Genomic DNA, 20,552 nt, shown 5'->3' with positions numbered 1-20,552 from the left:
AATCTCCTCAGTTGTTTTTCCCCTCAGTTTTGATTCCCATGGGACCTTACCTATCAGCTCATCTGAGTTACAAAATCCACTTTCCTGAAATCAACATTGTCTTATTTTGCTGTACTTCCTTCACCCTTCCTTAGAATTGTGAACTCTGATTTCATTATCACTTCACCAAGCTGCCTTCTACTTTCAAATTCTCAATGAGTTCCTCCCTATTTGTTAAAATCAAGTCTAGAACAGGCTTCCCCCAGTAGCTTTTCACCTTCTGGAAATAAAAAGTTGTCTGCAATGTAGTCCAAGAACTTGCTGATGGTGTCATGGTACAATTCCCACTCTAAACCTTAGTGTTCAAAAGATGGGGTACCAGCTGAACTCCTCTAAGCTTATTACCAGCTATAGAACTTGTAGCGCTGCCACCAACCAGGAATTCCAGTGCCTGGTACACTCTGGTCCCCCAAAACCTTGCCCGGGGAACACAAGACCCAGATCCTGGATCTTAACACAAGGAAAGTAAACCCTTTCCCTACTGTTGCCTCTCCCAGGCTTCCCCTCCTGGGTTACCCTGGAAGATACTGTGATTTCAAACTCCTTGAATCACCAAACAGAAAGAAATTCACCTTCCCTCCTCTTCTCTCTCCCCTCCCAGACTCTCCCTGAGAGAGAAAGTAATCCTATCACAGAGAGAAATTAACCTTTCTCTCCCCTTCTCTCCTTTCTCCCCACCCAGTCCCAGGGATCCAGACCAGTCCCCTGGTGTCTCACCAGAATAAAAAAATCAGGTTCTTAAAAACAAGAAAAACTTTTAATTAAAGAGAGAAAACAGTAAAAATTATCTTTGTAAATTTAAGATGGATTAGGTACATGGTTTTTCAGCTATAGACCTGGGAATACCTCCCAGCCTAAGTATACAAGTACAAATTAAATCCTCCAGCCAAATACAATTTGAACTCCTTCAGCCAAATGCACATTTGCAATAAAGAAACAAACATAAGCCTAAACTCCTTACCTACCTAGTACTCACTATTCTGAACTTATAAGAGCCTGTATCAGAGAGATTGTGAGAGAAACTGGTGCATGTCTGGTCACTCTCAGAACCCAGAGAGAACAACAACCAAATTCAAACAGCACACACAGAAACTTCCCTCCCTCAAGATCTGAAAGTATCCTGTCCCCTGATTGGTCCTCCGGTCAGGTGACAGCCAGGCTTACTGAACTTGTTAACCCTTTACAGTCAAAAGAGATATAAAGTACTTCTGTTTATAATTTCTACTGTCTGTTTATGACAGATGGTCTGTGCCCTGCTGTTTTATTTTCACAACATATATCTGATAGTTGAAGTCCCCCATCAACGCCACTAATATTGGGCTTTGGATGATTTGCTAATTGTTCTTAAAAAAAGCCTCATCCACCTCTTCCACCCAGTTAGGTGGCCTGTAGTAGACTCCTAGCATGCAATCACCCTTGGTTTTTACCCCTTTTATCCTAAACCCAGAGACTCTCAACACTTCCGTCTCCTATGTCCATCTCCACCTCAGCCAAGTGTGTACATTTGTAGTATATAAGGGAACACCTCCTCCCCTTTTCCCTATCTATCCTTCCTGAGCAAGGAGTACCCATCCATACCAACATTCCAGTCATGTTATTTATCCCACAAGTTTGTTGATGCCAACAATGTCATAGTTGTATTTATTTATTAGCACTCCAATTCTTCCTGCTTATTACCCATATTCTCGGCATTTGTATATTTGTATAAGATACTGATTTGATTGCCTCCTTGTTTTGCCCTGACCTCCTTTCTCTTTGCCATTATGGCCCATGCTCCCTCCTATTTCCCGACCCATCTCCCAGGTCTCCATGTTCCCCACTTACTTGTGGGCTTTGCTCACCTGTCCCTGTCGAACCTAGTTTAAAGCCCTCTCTCTCACTAAGTTAGCCAGTTTGCATCCAAATAGGTTTTCCCGTCCTCAAAAGGTGAACGCCATCTCTGCCTAGGCAGTTCCTTCCTGGAATACCATCTCGTGGTCGAGGAAGCAAACCCTCCTGGTGACACCATCTTCGCAGCCAGGCATTCACCTCCATGATGCACCTGTCTCTGCCCGGGCCCCTACCTTTGACAGGAAGAATAAAAGAGAATACCACCTGCGCTCCATACTCCTTCACCTGTACTCCCAGAGCCCTGTAGTCACTCTTGATCCTCTTAGTGTCACACCTGGCATATCACTTGTGCCCACATATATGAGTAGCATGGGGTAGTAGTCAGAGGGCTGGATAATCCTTGACAATGCCTCCGTAATGTCTTGGATACGAGCCCCTGGCAGGCAGCGTACCTTCCAAGATGAAATGTCAGGGCAACAGATGGGCGCCTCCGTCACTCTCAGAAGAGAGTCTCCGACCACCACTACCCTATGTTTCCTATTTGCAGCGGTGGCAGCAGACCTCCCAGCCTTAGGGGTATGAGGCTTCTCCTCCTCTATTGAAGAGGGTGATTCCTTCTTTCCTGTATCAAGAAGAGCATAACGGTTAGCTGTTACCATGGTGGGAGGGTTCGGGGCAGGGGTGGTGAACTGCCTGCTGCCAGAAGTAACCAGCTGCTAGTGTTTACCCTGAGCCATCTCTTACTCCACCAGTGGTGTATCAGCAGTCCTGTGTACTGAAACAGCTACCTCAGCTGTCTCCACATGGACACTCGTGGATTTGCTCATGGATTCGGATGCTCCTCAATCTAGCTGCCACCTCCTGTAGCTCCCCCACCGAGTGCCTGAAAGATTTCACCAGCAGGCACCTTTCACATTGGGTGATCCCCCCAGCCTGGATGTCAGTAAGCAGGAATTGCAAATCACAGTCTCTGCAAAACCACACCAGGATCAGGGTAGAAGCATCCATGCTCAGGCGCTCTGTCTGGCTACAGGTGCAGGTAGAGGAGACAGAAGCAGTGCTGGTACAGGTGTTACAGGTCTTCCTAACCATCATAGGCTTCCCTCTGTCAAACTCCCTCTCAAACTCCCCTGTCTGCAGCCCGCTGTCCACTTGAGGGAACGTTGAGCAGATGTAAAATTATTTCTCTTGCATCCAAAATTGTAACAAGATTAAAAGCCTTATGGGTGTAACAAACCAAAATCTACGTTTACAAATAACACTAAAAAGTTCAAAGCGCTATATAGAGAGAGCCAGAAATCGAATAGTCAGTGATGACGTTGTTAAAAATGTTAATTTTCTGAACAAGAAATCAGCAACCCGGAATGGTTTTCCAGTTGCTGTTGATAAAGCCCCAGTGTACAGGTTGCAGAAAGAGGAGTTGGCAAGGCTTTGTGCACTTGTAAATGGGATCACAGGTTTCTATTTACTATTCCTTGAAATACATTTATATTCACTATTTTACCACCTTATTTATACCTTTATTTTTCTACTTAATGTCTGCAGCGCTAACAGGAAATCAGCTTTTATTGCAATAAACAAATTAAAAACAGCCCTCCAAATAACTTTTGTCACTGAAGTCAGCAGCTGAGACAGAATACACACGTTGGACATGGTTAATAAAAAGACTTACATTTGTCTGGTAAAAAAGTATCTTCTAGAATTCCAAAATATGCATTTTAATGATGACCAAGCTTCTGGACCAATAGTCTAACAAGCTTTCTACTTAGAATCCAGGAGCCTTGCAAGAGTTAAAAGTAAAATTTAGCAGACATCAATAGTTTATTGAAGAAATACTCCTTTTTGCCTCATAATTTGCAGAAGGCTGCAAATGTCAGTCATGATGTACTGCCTCTTGAAATTAGTCAATAGAGCAAACAGCAAGAATTGCTGTGGGCAGAAAATAAGCACTGTAATCATGACATAACTGGGGTCAATGATTTATGGATTTCAATATAGTAGTAGCTGCATATGATTGAAAATTTACTAGGTCACTAGTGCACCAAAAATTTTATTCACAGCCTCTAGGCATCTTTTGAAATGTGCAACGAAATAAAAACCCCTGAACCTGTTTTGACACTGTGCAGGCTCAGTGGATGACATGCCAGCCCACCGAGTCTCATTTAAATGCAAATGTCTCATAAACTTTTGCATCAAACTCCTTTTTAAACATATAAAATGCTGAGCAGAACATTATAAAAAGGATTGACATGCACAATCAAAACTTCAAAGAAAATTATGAAAATAAAACCATGTTTTCTCTGACTTTTAAGCTGGAAGCTGAAGCTGTGCCTGAAGTATCTGAAAAATATGAAATTAGTTCTGTTCCAACATTCTTGTTTTTTAAGGTAAGAGAAAATGGATTGCATATTACTCACATGAATGTCTGTGTTAAGTTCAGCAGTTCAGTACTAGTAAATTTTCATTCTACTCTTGTTTTAGTACTAAAAAGAGCAGAACTCTCTTTTCTTAATTTTGACTTAATGTAGAAACTTCTAACAGTCTGTGTCTCCATGTGTGTGTATGTGTGTTTTGTTTTTTTTAACCGAGGGCACAAGAATAGCCAGTTCACAGAAATGATTATGGAACCCAGTTTTCATATTTCAGAACCTCCTGGAAATGCCTTGGAATTCATAGGTGGCTTTACAATACCTGAGATGCACAAGACTCTTCTCTTGTGTTGTGTTAGGTGTGGTCTACTGAGGGTTCATGATTCATTCACTTTTCTGTTTGAATTATTCAGTGTAACACTTGAGAAGAATTAACAGGTGATTATGCAGTAGAAATAGCACATTTGGTTCTGTTTGTTGTTAATAATTTTTGTTTGTTTATAACAAGTTTTAAGAAGCCTGTTTGGTACAGAGAGTGCTATGGCCAACAGACTAGTTTCTGTTTTAGAATTTTGCTGGGATTAAAGAGGTAAAGGGTCAGTATTCTAACCCATTCTGCCTGCTTATCTGAAAACCTATAATATGTAGTGATGGAATACATGAAACTTCCAATTTTTAGTAGTTTAGAAGACGCTTTTAGTTAATGCTTCTTAACTGAGCTACTCTCTTGGCTTATTTAGAATTCTCAGAAAATTGACAGATTAGATGGTGCCCATGCCCCAGAGCTGACCAAAAAAGTCCAGCGCCATGCATCTAGCAGTACAATTTCAGCTGGCCCTAATGATAATGCAAAAGAGGACCTCAACGTGCGTATAAAGAAATTGACCAATGCTGCACCCTGCATGGTGTTTATAAAAGGATCTCCCCAGGAGCCTCGTTGTGGTAAGGACTTCCTGAAATTTCATTTAATGTAACAGGGCTTGTTTATGTAGGGATTGGTTGCAGGAGTTATATATAGGCTTGTTTGTGGTATGTATCATTAAAGCAGAGGTCCCCAGGCTTTTTGAGGTCATGGCCCCTTTACCCTTGTCCATGACACCCTCCCCCAACCCTGGACCGTGGCTTCAGAGGGGAGGGGAGGGAAGGGAAGCGGAAGGGAGTAAAGGGACCAAGGCTGGGGCTGCAGTTGGGGGCTGAAGCTGGGAGTGGGGCTGGGGGAGGAGCCCCGACTGGAGGTGGGGCTGGAGCAGAGGTGGAAGTGGAGCAGGGCTGGGTGGCGCTCCCTCCCTATCCCCCACGGGAACTGTCCTGGGTCCTGCCGTGCCTCCGCCAAAGTTCCTCTGCACCCCTCTGCCCCTCCAGGGGGCACACCCTGACAGTTTAATACGGGGACCACTGCATTAAAGTATCTGAGCGCCTCAAAACACTAATTAATTTATTTTCACAGTCCACTCATGAAGTTACTGTATTGTTATTCTGTTGCTCCAGATAGGGAACAGAGGGATAGAAAGACTAAGCAACCTGCCCAATTCTCTCTGTACCTGCAGAAGAGGTTACCGCTATCAAAAACTAGTTGAGCACTTCAACACACTTTAGTTCCAGGTGATTAGGCAGTGACTTCCACCAAAAAGTGGTAGCAAACATGTAATGTTAAAATCATTTTAATTAAAATAATATTAATAGATTATGGTAAGTTCAGGCCTTAACCTAGGTTATTGTAAAATATAAATTTAATTTTCAGTAGTTTTTTAATTTAACTCATCTCTAATTTAAATAAAAATCACTTTTTATCCAGCCTGACTTTGATACAATTCCTCAAAATTATAATTTAAAAATTAAATTGGTTTTGATAAGAACGCATGTGGATTTAAAACTGGGTAACTGGCTGGAAACAAAGGGCAATAAGTAACAATGCAACAGGGAAGAGTCAGTGTTTGAGAGAGGTTTCTAATGACTTACCAAAGTGATGACCGTACTTATTTGCTATGTTCTTTAGTGATCAGGATAACGGTGTATTCATGAGATTCATGAAAGAAACCAAATTGAGAAGAGTTGAGTAAATAGTAAAAATGGAGGAAAAAGTACAAAAGGACCTAGAGAAACTGAAAATGGCAAGAACATAAAAAACAAGAATTAAATAGGAACAATGCAAGCTTCAGTACTACACTGGGGTAGAAAAGAGGGAGAGGAAGGTGAAAGTTATTCAAAACACAAGTTCAGTGGGAGGGAGTAAGTGCAAATGATGAAGTGAGAGGTGGTAGTGATTTGAGTTTGCAATATGTATGGCTACAAAAAATGGTATTTTGGGCTGCAAACACAGCCATCATGTCCTGGGAAAAGGAGCTATTAGGACTTCTTGCTGTAGTTGTGGTATAATATCGGGAATAGTACTTTCATTTCTAGTCATCATGGGTCTGATCCAAAGCTTGTTAAAGTCAGTGGAAAACTTTCCACCGACTTCAGTGAACTTTGGAACAGACCTGATGCTGACAGATTGGAGGAAAAGAGCAACACAACTGAGCAAGAGCCTTTTGAGGAAGGATTTTAAAGAGCTGACATGTATATCTTGCCTAAGCAATGACTTGTGGATGGGGGAAGGAAGGAAGTCTACATGTATTCTGAAGATTAACTCAAGGAGTTGAGTGCAGTAAATGGGAGTGATGTGATGGAATTAAAATAACTTACTCTGAATAGGAAGAAGAACTTTTTGCCAATGAAATGTATTGGGCTGTGAAACAGTCGTAAAAGGAAATCGTAATGGTGAAAAGTACCAATGTCTGGGATTTTAAAAAGACCAGACAAAACACTACATAATGTACTATAAGGAACAATCCTGCATTGGCAGGGAGAGACTCCGTGGTTTAATAAAGCTGTTTTCAGACTGTGTGGAGATCACTTGGTTGTACACCTCTACCTCGATATAATGCTATCTTTGGGAGCCAAAAAATCTTACTGTGTTATAGGTGAAATCACGTTATATCGAACTTGCTTTGATCCGCTGGAGCCTGCAGCCCCCCACCCCCCCCCCCCGAGCACCGCTTTACCGTGTTGTATCTGACTTCTTGTTATATCGGGGTAGAGGTGTATGTGGAGAGCTGGTTGATCACATGCTATTGGCTCTACCTCCAACAGCTAATTGTATTAAAAGAAAATAATTAAAAAGTCGCTTTTACATGTAAACTACTGTTGTGAGTACTGTGGGAATGTTACTGGGTTATGAATGGGAGATGAAGTGGTCTGCAGGATCCTGTAAATGGTTCATGCAATACGAACATCTGATCTGGTGTCTTTTTCCTTAAGTCCTAAAATGCTGCTACATTTTAATTAGATGAATAAGTCCCACAAGATCATTATGGCAGGGATGCTGGAACAATTTTTATAGTGTGGGTGCTGAGCCATTGAACAAAACTGTAAACCCAGTATATAATGGAAACCACTTCAAGCCAGCATCTCTAGTTCCAACACCTATGGGTTAAGGTAGAAATGTTTTAACAAGTAACAAACTAAAACTAAACATTCACACCTCTCCCGCCCCACGTTAACTGTACAACTGTGTGTGCACTTTAAAATCATACATAAATATTTGCACGCTCCTCATACATATTTCATATGCAATGAAGAATTGAGATGCTTTTAAGCACCTATGTCTTTATCCCAAATAGAAATAAGATTATTGGGAAATAAAATGCTATCACTCATAAATTTCTTGCCTTAGTTATAATATGTGGTGTTTGCTTTGCAAAATATTTGTAATCCAGTTTGGTTTTCCCCCAGTATGTTACGATGAATGGGAGATGGAAGGGTTTGATTTAAATCAGTGATTTATATCACAGATTTTAATTGTGGTTTAAAGCAGCAAGAAAGAAACCTTGATTTAAATAAATTTTAATTTTGTTTTGCATTTGTACTCTTTATTTTCTAAAAGAAAAGTTTATTCTCGTCGGTTAGTAACCATTAAAACGTTGGTCCACAACCAACTGTAGCCTTTACAGTAAATTTGGTACTTTTTTGCTAACCAGCGCATCTACTATATCTGTAGACATTTGTTTAAGCAGCTATGTAGCTTAACATATGTATTCAGATTCTTAGTTTTTACATTTTTCATTATGTTAGAAAATGGCAAATGACACATTTTTTATATGTCATTTATATAGAACTCATTGGGATGGAATTTGGAATGCAATTAAATATACAAACAGCACTTTTAAGTTTTAAGTTAATTAGTTAAGTACCTTAAATGTGCTGGATACAGAAAAACAAAATAAGTTTATCCATACATTTCTTAATCAAAGACACTATAATCTTTAGTTGGTGTATTGAACCTGATTGTTTCTGATCACCATGTTGTTTAAAATTTAGGACTAGAAAGTGTCATCTTCTTACACCTCCTCTTTCATTCATAGCTTTAAAGAAGAAGCCAAGCTTTCCTGCTTTCTCAGCTCCCAATCTGTTTCCCAACTTCATATGAAACTAGTTATTGGACTGAACTATTTGAATAAATTGAAACGAAGAAAATATTCTCTTTTACTTGCAGAGGAAGCTATTGCTGTCAGAAGCTAGTATAGCACTTCAATGAACTCTGGTTCCAGGTGCTTAGGCACTGACTTCCACCAGTTCTGTGGTTTGACTTCCTTTAAAACATTATTTTAAACTTCCTTTAAAGCACTGGGACACAAATGCCAAAAACTGGATTGCTCAAGAAAAACTTGGATGGGTGGCAACCCTTGTTTAGGTCTTGCCATAGGTTGTCATAATTTCAAATTTAACTTTAAATAGGCTTTTTTATAGAGAAAAATGTATTTAATTTAAAGTAAATACATTTTTTAAATTCACTCCGATGGGAGAATATAGATTAGGACTGTTTTTTGTTTTTTGTTTTTTAATTTTTTAGTGTTTGTATTTCATTTGCATATACTCAATATGTCAGTGAAATGTCTTAGTTTTCATAATTATAGTGTCAGAGACAGTTACTACTATAGTGTAGGTTAAGTAAAAGTTTTCACTTTGACCCTTCTGCTTTGAGAACTTCCTGAAACTTTGAAACCTTTATAAGAACACCCCTTGTATCAAAAAAGCTTGAAGGTAGGCATGAGCTTTTGCAAATCGCATGCTGAGCTTTTAAGTTATATCTGTACATGTATGTAAGGCTAATTTTAACAGTGTAATCATAGAATATCAGGGTTGGAAGGGACCTCAGGAGGTCATCCAGTCCAACCCCCTGCTCAGAAAGCAGGAACCAGATCCCCAACTAATCATCCAGCCAGGCTTTGTCAAGCCTGACTGTAAAAAGCCTCTAAGGAGGAGATTCCACACCTCCCTAGGTAACCCATTCCAGTGCTTCACCAACCCTCCTAGTGAAAAGTTTTTCTATAGCCAACCTTAACCTTCCCACTGCAACTTTAGACCATTACTCTCCTTGTTTCTGTCATCTGGTACCACTGAGAACAGTCTAGATCCATTCCTCTTTGGAACCCCTCTTTCCAGGGTAGTTGAAAGCAGCATCACAATCCCCTCATTCTTCTCTTCTGCAGGAGTCTAATAATCCCGAGTTCCCTCAGCCTCTCTCTAATAGTCATGTGCTCCAGCCCCCTAATCATTTTTGTTGCCCTCAGGAGGCTGGACTTCTTTACCAGTTTTTCCCACATCCTTCTTGTTTAGCGTGGGGCCCAAAACTGGACACAGATACTCCAGAATGAGGCCTCACCAATGTCCGATAGAGAGGAATGATCACGTCCCTCGATCTGCTGGCAATGCCCCTACTTATACAGCCCAAAATGCCATTAGCCTTCCTGGCAACAAGGGCACACTGTCGACTCATATCCAGCTTCTCATCCCACTGCTAACCCCTAGGATCCTTTTCTGCACCAGAACTGCTTCCTAGCCATTCCGGGTCCCTAGTCTGTGAGCAGTGCATGGGATTCTTCCGTCCTAGAGTGGCAGGTCCTAAGTGCAGGACTCTGCACTTGTCCTTGTTGAACCTCATCAGATTTCTTTTGGCCCAATCCTCTAATTTGTCTAGGTCCCTCTGTATGCTATCCCTACCCCCTAGAGTATCTGCCACGCCTCCCAGTTTAGTGTCATCTGCAGACTTGCTGAGGGTGCAGTCCTCGCCATCCTCTAGATAATTAATGAAGATCTTGAGCAAAATGGGCCCCAGGACCGACCCTTGGGGCACTCCGCTTGATACCGGCTGCCAACTAGACATGGAACCATTGATCGCTACCTGTTGAGTCCGATGATCTAGCCAGCTTTCTATCCATTCATCCAGCCCATACTTCTTTAACTTGCTGGCAAGAATACTGTAGGAGACAGTACCAAAAGCTTTGCTAAAGTCAAGGAGTAACACATCCATTACTTTCCCCTCATCCACAGAGCCAGTTATCTCGTCATAAAAGCAGTTAGGTTAGTCAGGCATGACTTGCCCTTGGTGAATCCATGCTGACTGTTCCTGATCACTTTCCTCTCCTCTAAGTGCTTCAGAATTGATTTCTTGAGGACCTGCTCCATGATTTTTCCAGGGACTGAGGTGAGGCTGACTGGCCTGTAGTTCCCCGGATCCTCCTCCTCCTCTTTTTTTAAAGATGGGCACTGCATTAGCCTTTTTCCAGTCATTGGGACCTCCCCCATCGCCATGAGTTTTCAAAGATAGTGGTCAATGGCTCTGCAATCACATCCTCCAACTCCTTTAGCACCCTCGAATGCAGCACTTCTAGGTCCATGGACTTGTGCTCGTCCAGCTTTTCTAAATAGTCCTGAACCACTTCTTTCTCTACAGAGGGCTGGTCACCTGCTCCCCATACTGTGCTGCCCAGTGCAGTAGTCTGGGAGCTGACTTTGTTTGTGAAGACAGAAGCAAAAAAAGCATTGAGTACATTAGCTTTTTCCACATCCTCTGTCATTAGGTTGCCTCCGTCATTCATTAAGGGGCCCACATTTTCCTGGACTTTCTTCTTGTTGCTAACATACCTGAAGAGACCTTTCTTGTTACTCTTAACATCTCTTGCTAGCTGCAACTTCAAGTGTGAGTTGGCCTTCCTAATTTCACTCCTGCATTCCTGAGCAATATTTTTATACTCCCTGGTCATTTGTCCAATCTTCCACGTCTCGTGAAATCTTCTTTGTATTTAAGATCAGCAGGGATTTCACTGTTAAGCCAAGCTGGTCGCCTGCCATATTTACTATTCTTTCTACACATCAGGATGTTTTTTTCCTGCAACCTCTCAAATAAGGATTCTTTAAAAATATAGCCAGCTCTCCTGGACTCCTTTCCCTCTCATGTTATTCCTCCCAAAGGGATCCTGACCATCAGTTCCCTGAGGGAGTCAAAGTCTGCTTTTCTGAAGTCCAGGGTCCGTATTCTGCTGCTCTTCTTTTCTTCCTTGTGTCAGGATCCTGAACTCGACCATCTCATGGTCACTGCTCCCAGGTTCCCATCCACTTTTGCTTCTCCCTCCTAATTCGTGTCCTGTTTCTGAGCAGCAGGTCTAGAAAGAGCTCTGCCCCTTAGCTTGGGTTCCTCCAGCACTTGTACCAGAAAATTGTCCCTACACTTTCCAAAAACTTTCTGGATATTTGTGCACGCGCTGTATTGCTCTTCCAGCAGATATCAGGGTGATAAAAGTCTCCCATGAGAACACAGGGCCTGTGATCTATTCCCAGCAGTAACTTCTGTTAGTTGCTGAAGAAAGCCTCGTCCACACTCATGGTCTGGTGGTCTAATTAGCAGCTGACTCCCACCATGACATCAACTTATGTTACTCACACTTCGTCTAACTTTAATCCAGAGAGACCTCAGTTTTTTTCCGCACGTTTCATAACAGAGCTGCTGAGCAGTCACACTGCTCTCACTACATACAATGGTTCAACTCCCACCTTTTCATGCAACCTGCCCTTATCCATGTCACAGTCTGATTCAAAGTTTATATCCATCGCTCCATGACAATAACCTCTCAGTCAACCATGGAGTTATCCCACCAAGTCTCTGTTATTCCATCACATCATAAGTTCCCTTGACTGTTCCAGGACTCCAGTCTTCCCTGCTTGGTTCCAAGGCTTCTATGCAGTTGTGTTATATCAGGCACTTAAGTAACTTGCCTGATCGTCCCGCTTTGTCTCAGATATGAGAGAGGAGTCCTCCCTCTTGCGCTCTAAACTCACTCACTTCACTTCGCAATGCCCGTCACCCAATCGGGGTATGGGCGCCAACCACAGTTATCTCCAGAGTCCTCTATCCTGGCCATTCGCTCATCTAGGTCTGGTTCTCCTTGCTCCGCGTGTGTAATTGAAAGTTGTCAAGGTTTTTTCCCAGCTTTGAAATCTTTAGTAGTACAAAAAATGAGGACCTGCAGTCATGAACACTTTTAAAGCTTTAATTTAAGTAGGCTTGAATTTAAGCTGTGCGGCTGCCGACCAGCCAAGAAGGTCTGTGTCTGGCACAACTTTCTGTTTCCCCAAACCCCTTGTGGTCTTTTTCTAGCAGAGGGGAAATTAACCGTTCCCCCTCCCACTTCATCCCCTCCATGACTCTCCCTCCCTTGGTTGCCTTGAGAGGCTTACACAAATCCAAACTCCTTGGATCTTAAAACAAAGAAGGAATTAACATCCCCTCCTTTTCCTAGACTTCTCCACCTCCCCCGGGTTGCCTTGGGAAGCTTCACACCAATATCCAAACTCCTATGGATTTTAAAAACAAGGAGGAAATTAACCATCCCCCCTGCTTTCCCCTCACCGGCTATGCCTGGTGAGTTTAGACTTCATCCCCTTGGATTCTAAAACAAGGAAAAATTCAATGGAGGTTCTTAAAAAGAAAGCTTTTAATAAAGAAAGTGAAAAGATAAAAAAGTTATTCTTCTAGTAAAAATCAAGGATAGATCGCGTAATTTATCAGGCATTTAACAAGAGGATCACTTTCAGAATTCAATATAGACAGAGGGACCCTCCGCCCCCAGCCTGAGATCCTATCAAAGGTTACAGCAAATCAGAGGTATAAAATCTATCCAAGCAAAAAGTACACATGTACCAAGTTAAGAAAACAAACATAAGGACTAATCCCGCCTTGCCTGGCTATTACTTACGTAGTTTGTAAACATCGAAAGACTGTTTTCAGAAAAGACCTCTTGGAGAAACCTGGACATGCTGTGCCGGTCCCTCCCTCAGTTCCCTCGAGACTAGTCAACACAACGGATTCTGCTAGAGAGCAAGCCAGCGATTCAAATGCAATTGACGAGGCTTCACCTTCCACTTCAAAGATTTGAAATGAAACATGAAAGACTGTTTCAGAAAGATTTGGAGAACCTGGAATGATGTCCTGTCCCTCTCAGTCCCGAGAGCAAACAACGATCCGAGCAAGCAGCACAAACAAAGACTTCCCTCCACCAAGATTTGAAAGTATCTTGTCCCCCTATTGGTCCTCTGGTCAGGTGTCAGCCAGGTTTACTGAGCTTCTTAACCCTTTACAGGTAGAAGAGACATTAACCCTTAACCATCTGTTTATGACAGAAGTGTACTGAATATGTATGTGGGCTGAGGCAGAGGTTCAGCGGAAATCCATTATTTCACAGAGGGAACTCGGCCAAGTTTAAACGTAAGAGATTAAGTGAGCATTGAGAGTGCTTGGTTAAATGCTCAAAAAAACAGGAAAAGCCGAAATCAAGATTACACACAGAGTTTGACTCTTTGGTGCATTTGCATAAGATAATTTTCTAATTATACAGTCATGCACTATAACATTGTACAATTTTTTCAAACTTGCACAGATTTTATATGTATACTACTGTCACACATTCTATGAAAAATTCACAATGAGCTGTGTTTACTTACATAGTACGGATTTATGTATTAAAACCTAGATTATCAGTGAAAATTTGCAGTTATATGTAGGATTGCCTGAATTTGTAACTAAGATTGAAGAGAAATTAATTTAGTAGTTGTTAGTCCAATTCAGCAGATAAGATACTTAAGGTAGAATGTGGTGTTGGTTGAAGAGAAAAATCTATAGTATACTGGTGCTGGCAGAGTTGTTAAAATATGCATACCTTTTAATAAGAGGAGAGCTTACCATACTGAAAAGGCAAAATTGTCAAAGTTAAAACTGGTTTGTTATGACAATGGCATTAGATAAGTAAAAAGAATGTAAAATACAAGATATTTCATTTGGTTATCTAAGGATGAATATAGTTGTGAACAAACTCTGTTTTGAGAGATGCAACAGATTTGAAATGATAGATGAGTACACTTGGCGACTAGTGAGGAACCCTCTCCTGTGGTGGGATATGGAATCTTTTTATAGTTAATCATTACTTCATTGAGAGAGTCAACTTCAGTATAGTGTTGAGGGAAGTCGGTTCCCTTGGCCATGTGTTCACTGGCTATTGTATTATGTTGCTACACATGTAAATCTTGTTTCAGGAGATTTTTGGGCTGTGACTGCATTGGTTTGCTTGTTTCACTGGTATTAAAATTTTATTTATTCTCATTAACAGTATAAAGTATATAGCAGCATTTATGGCTGTCTGGATATACTTACATTTTGTTCACACTTTAATTCTTTGTTTACATGTATGGTGTGTTTTCAGAAATTCAACCTAAATCTTTTGTTGTGAAAGTAAAGCTGTATTGGTACTTTATCCCTGAGCATAACATTTTCATTCTGCTACTTTAACACTTAAAAATGAAACACAACCTACCTATATTTCTAGTCTTCATGTAATTGCCTATAGCTAAAATGAAGCTTTTCCTCAGCCTTGTTCAATAGAAATGAGTTAATATATTGGCAACAGAATAACCATCAGCAATCACCCTTTAGCTGTTTACCAATGAACTCCCAGATGAATGAGAAATTTCAGAATCCATGTTTTTACTTCAGGCTGTACATGAACTTAACACTTAGATGTCATACATATACATATCAGTACCTCATCTCAAAAAATTGCAGATCATGCAAACTGCAGAAAACTGTAGTGCAAATCCATATTTAAAAAATTAGTAAGTGATCTTGCAAGTTGAAATTAAATAATAGTTATTTTTATGTGACAGTCTGGTTATTTTATTTAAGAATTCCTTTTGTTCCGTTTTTATTAAAAAAATGTGTAAAAAAAAAAAAAAAGTCCAAATAGTGAAAATGTTCAGAATTTACTTTTCAGTTTTAGTAATCTAGAATGATGGTGGTGGTTATGACAGAAGATTTTTTAAAATGATCTTTAGCTAGTTGCTTTTTTAGTGTAAAAATGGTTTATTATGCATAAGGAATGTTAAGTTTTGTGGACAGTATTGTAAAAAGTGAATGTGTGTGTGAAGACTGGGATACATTTATTATTGTATATTTTCTTAGAACAAAGAATTAAATTATGAAAAGAAACATTTTTTGTAAAACAGACTACATAAGTGTGTTTTAAATCCCATATTTTATAACTCTTAATGTCCATTACTTAATGTGCTAATGAGAAAGTATCAGAAGAAAAGTACAAGACTTCATAGTACCTAATAAAAAGTGTCACATACAATAAAATATGTACCCTTGTGAATGTAAATACTTAAAAAACAAACTCAGGTTGTTGTGATGTGGGAGGGAAAATAGTGTCAAAGCAGTGGCAGCTGAAACGCAGCCAGAAAAAGGCCATTTTAAAATTCAAACTGTTGCCACCCAATAGGCTTGAATAGTAGTTCCCATGCTCTTTAGTCAGTCAGTTTCAACTAATTCAAACTATTGGTGTTTGGAGGAGGCTGGCAGTAGCTGGAGGGAGAAAACAAGAAGAGCTGCAGGAATGTGAAGTGGGGATGGGGGGAAGATAAGAGGGAGCAGAAGATGTGAGGAGGGCAAAGAGTATCTTTTCTTTTGGATGCAGAAGGAAGGAGGAGAACTGGACAAGTCAGAGACTAGGGAAATAGATTCTTTGAGGTTTAACCATAAGATGTTCCACCAAAATGTAGTACACTAAAGTTACTGAATGCAATTGTTTATGCAGGCAAACTTCAGACATATACATACTGTCTAGATACTTAGGCTTAATATTCACAGTAATAAAACCGTTTTTATTCTTTGTCTTTTTTGTTTTATCATGTTAATACTCTCAGATAAGAAAAACAAACACACTAGAATCTTGTAGGGAGTGGTTATTGTCTGGATGATCTGTAGTACATTTTTTAACCAAATGTTCATATAGCCACGAGAGCATTTTATTTAAAAATAGATATAATTTAAATTAATCACCTCCTGACTGATATCCTCTTTATATCCAGGTTTCAGCAGACAAATGGTGGAGATTCTTAACAAACATAACATTATGTTTAGCAGTTTTGATATTTTTTCTGATGAAGAAGTACGTCAAGGACTGAAAACATACTCTAATTGGCCTACTTATCCACAGTTATATGTAGCTGGAGAGCTTATTGGTGGACTGGATATTGTTAAGGTTAGAAATTGAGAAATCTGCATCTTCTTTATGTTTTGCGTGTTTTTAAAAGTGTGTGTGTGTATATAACTATCTCTAAATCTGAACACCTGTTTTTCAGGAACTAGAGGCTTCTGGAGAACTGGACACAATTTGTCCCAAGGCACACAAATTGGAAGACAAGTATGATGTATTATATCTTTATTTTACAGTGTGTTATAGTTTAGAGGCAACATCCATATTCTGACACTCAGAAATACAGCAACACTTAAAAAGTAAATTACTGTAATGCTGCAGTCTTTCATTTGAAGTAATTGAATCTTTTAGCTACCTTTTCAATTGTTGATAACATCGGTGATCGTATATAGAAGTAAACATTTGGGTATGCTGTTTTAATAGGATTTACTTAGACTACAAGTTTTATTACAATTAAAATAGTACACATAGATTTCCTCCAGTCTCCTTTCTTGGATAACAACTCCTTTTTTAAGAAAGGAAACATAGGTAAATCCTTTTATAGAAAATGTTGTAACTCTACAAGTAACTTTTTAAAGTTTTTTAATCTGATTGGATATAGATTTGGTTACTCTGGTGTCAGTACAGTATAATTACGTAGCCTCATTTCCCACTGTTGTCTCCTTTGACATTATGTGCTTTTTAGTGATGCACTGTGGGTTTTTAATCTCCCAAGGCAGACCTAGTATCTAGAAGCCAGTCTGGCCTCTTGAGTCTTTCCATTTGAGCACATGCTCTGTTTAAATTTGGCTGCTCCACTAAGTCAAGCCTGGTAACCAAGTGAATCATAAGCTCTAAATATGTGAGTAATGTTCCTATTTTATAGCAATAGCTAGCAAGTAGTGGGAATTTGTTTCTCATCTTATATGTATCACACCATTAAGACAGTAAAGAGGAAGCTAAATTATCACGTTACACCTATTCTCTGAAGGCAAATATTGACACACACACATCTACTCATAGTCTGAGGCTGGTGACACTGGGTATCTATAAAGCTCTGAAAGTGTCCGATCCCAACTGCCAAAGACACATTGGTAAACCACGCTTGGGAAATAGCATATAACAACAATCTCAGGAATGGAGATTGTTCATAACTCTGAAATGTTTGTAATGCTGAACAAAAAGTTATGGTTGTTCTTTCAAAAGTTTACCACTGAACATTGACTTCATACAGCTGTGAAACTTCACTATGCAGAAGAAAAATGCTGCTTTTAACTATCTTAATTTAAATGAAAGAAGCACAGAAACAATTCCTTTTCTTGTAAAATCTTTTTTAAATTTTCCCTTTTTTTTTTTTTTTTTTAGTAGTTTAACACAGTATTGTACTGTATTTACTTTTTTGTCTCTGCTGTTGCCTGATTGCATACTTCCGGTTCCAAATGAGGCGTGTGCTTGACTGGTCAGTTTGTAACTTCGGTTTTCATAACTCCGAAGTTCTGCTGTATTACAATAAAGGACTAGTAGGCTGAACAGTTAAATACTTACAAATTAGAATATGCAAAGGTTAGATGAGAGCATACCCTTTAATTTACTCTTTGTGCTTTTTTTTTCTTTCAAGTTTTAGTTACTCATTTTGGCCTTGATTCTGCAGTCAAATATATTCAGGTATAGCCTTATTCTGTATTATAGTGTCTGACCAGATCTGATTACAGGATAAGGGCTATATTTTGTACTACTGTGTGTGTATATAACAAGTAGAAGTACTTGAAAATATTGATAGGAAACTTCAGTAGATTACAGAAACAATAATAAAATAATGTGATAATGAACAGCACTATGTTTTGTCATGGGTAAGGGTAATAAACACTGAAATATTTCAGTAATACCAGGACAGACCCTTGCTTATGAGCTCTTGAATGTCTGCACAGAGCAAACAGACCTTTTATTTTTAATCTTAAAAAAACAAACAAACCTCAAACACCTCTTTACAGCAAACTACATGGAATTCAAACTATCTTGAGAATAAAGAGCTTAACCTGAATTTTTGGGATTTGAACCATTAAGCTCCAGGGAGACTCAGTATTTGAAACCTAATGTTTAGACTACTGAGCGAGCCATCCCCTCTAGAAAAACTGACTGGTTCCGTTGGGTGATGAGTTATACCTTCAGAGTCACTTTCTTTTTAAATTGAATTTTTTTCTGCAAGAGGTGCTTTTGCTGGTCTTCTTCTCCCCCCCATGCCAACTTGCAAGCTCAGAAATTACTTCCTAATTTGTACCATGCTTTGTTTTCTGCTTTGCTTAGTCTTTGAAGCAAAAACAATTAGTTTCTTTTCTCCATTAGCCATAATATGAGATGTCACTTCTTCCATTCCTGAAAACGATGCTTATACAGGATCTAAATATGTTTTAATGAAGTCACTTAAGATTGGTTCAGGTGGATGCCTTGCTAAAGAAGCACCGAGAGCTGTAAGACAAGGATCTGAAATCTTCACTCATTCGGATACTTTAACACTGGCAAAATGGCAATTGTCCAGTCACTGTGCAGGACAATCATAGAACTCCTATTCATAGAGCTAGGCTAGAAGTTCTAGATTCACTCCAATCTGTGTCTAATTATATTATTGTATTCATATTGAAACAGGTGAGCTTGTTGCCTAGCTTAATTTTCAGCTTTCCATAGCTGTCTTCCAGCTTCCCAGTTTTCCTTTGAAAACCAAAGCGTATTTTTACAGCACTGTAATTAAACTTCTTTTACATTTTTCACTTGTGAATCTCTGGCCAGTTGATTTCCATGATCAATGCCGAAGGGAAAGTCACTCAGCAGAACAGTGACAACCTAGGTGTTTGACCATGCTACTCTTTCTTTGTGCTAAATGAATCTGTAATGAAATTCTACCCCTTTAGAGGATCAGAGTTGGCTCCCTACGGCCCCTACTCTCCAGTCATTCAAGCAAAGAATTAAGCCTAATGGGAAATTTAAAAAAAAATAAAATGGAGCATATTTTCTACAACCTGGCAGCTCTCTTAGAAGTTCATAAAATTTGATGTCCTATTTTATCAGATGTTGTGGGACTTTAATGTTCTGTAATATGACCCGTCAAAATTCTTGATGGAGAATTTGGGGAAAGAGGTTGTTATGAACCTGTAAAAATGTTATGGAACAGTAAATTCTTAGCAAGCAAGCAACCAAAAATATTAAAATACCATCTCAACTGAAATGGGTTTGACTATTGGATGTCAGTCATAATTTTTCATAGAGTACTAGCAAAGACTTTATCTAATGATGTATGAGAAGAAGTTGAATCACTAATAGCTAGGTTCTGCATTTGAAATATTGTGTATAGATTACATATCTGTAACTGCAGTGTTATGTCCTGGGACCAACACTGTTTCTACAGAGACAAGCTGGGTTCAGTAATATCTTTTATTGGGCCAAATTCTGTTGGTGAGAGACAAGCTTTTGAGCTTACAAAAAACTTTTCTTCAGGTCTTTCAAAGAGAGCATTATTGTGTAAATTTGAAAGCTTGTCTCTCTCACCAACAGAAGTTGGCCAGTAAAAGATGTTACCTCACCCACCTTGTCTTTCTGATACCTGTGATTAGATATTCAGATATCTGGATATCATATTAAAAATATCTCCAATTCAATATGGAATTTCCCCCTTAAGTTTGATGCATCTAGGTATTTGCAGTTTAATCTGGAAAAAATAATCGTTGCTTTAAAAGTAATATCATGGTTTACAGTGGCTTAGGGAGAGAATGAAATAGAATGGAATATAAATTCATTTGTTTATAATGCAGCTTTAAATGTATCTACTAAACCTATACATTATCTTCTTATCTTTCTTGTATCATAGAATCATAGAATCAAAAGGTTGGAAGGGACCTCATGAGGTCATCTAGTCCAACCCCCTGCTAAAGGCAGGACCACTTTCCCTAAATAATCCCAGCCAGGGTGCGGTCTAGCC

The 20,552-nt window shown here is 39.5% G+C and overlaps 1 protein-coding gene across 2 annotated transcripts in view; it reads left to right on the top strand.

Annotated features, from left to right (window-relative positions):
* The window catches only part of GLRX3 (glutaredoxin 3), a 44,436-nt gene that overhangs the window by 14,417 nt on the left and 9,467 nt on the right, over positions 1 to 20,552 (top strand). For both annotated transcript variants that reach the window (XM_032766136.2, XM_075072732.1), the window contains exons 3-6: positions 4,182 to 4,256; positions 4,979 to 5,180; positions 16,476 to 16,648; positions 16,749 to 16,810. In XM_032766136.2, coding sequence (XP_032622027.1) covers positions 4,182 to 4,256; positions 4,979 to 5,180; positions 16,476 to 16,648; positions 16,749 to 16,810 — 512 coding nt within the window. The remainder of the gene's footprint in view (positions 1 to 4,181; positions 4,257 to 4,978; positions 5,181 to 16,475; positions 16,649 to 16,748; positions 16,811 to 20,552) is intronic.

Source organism: Chelonoidis abingdonii, chromosome 15 (assembly GCF_003597395.2).
Source record: "Chelonoidis abingdonii isolate Lonesome George chromosome 15, CheloAbing_2.0, whole genome shotgun sequence".
Lineage (NCBI taxonomy): Eukaryota > Metazoa > Chordata > Testudines > Testudinidae > Chelonoidis > Chelonoidis abingdonii.
The sequence above is the reverse complement of the archived record's forward strand: the minus strand, read 5'-3'. Positions and strand labels throughout refer to the sequence as shown.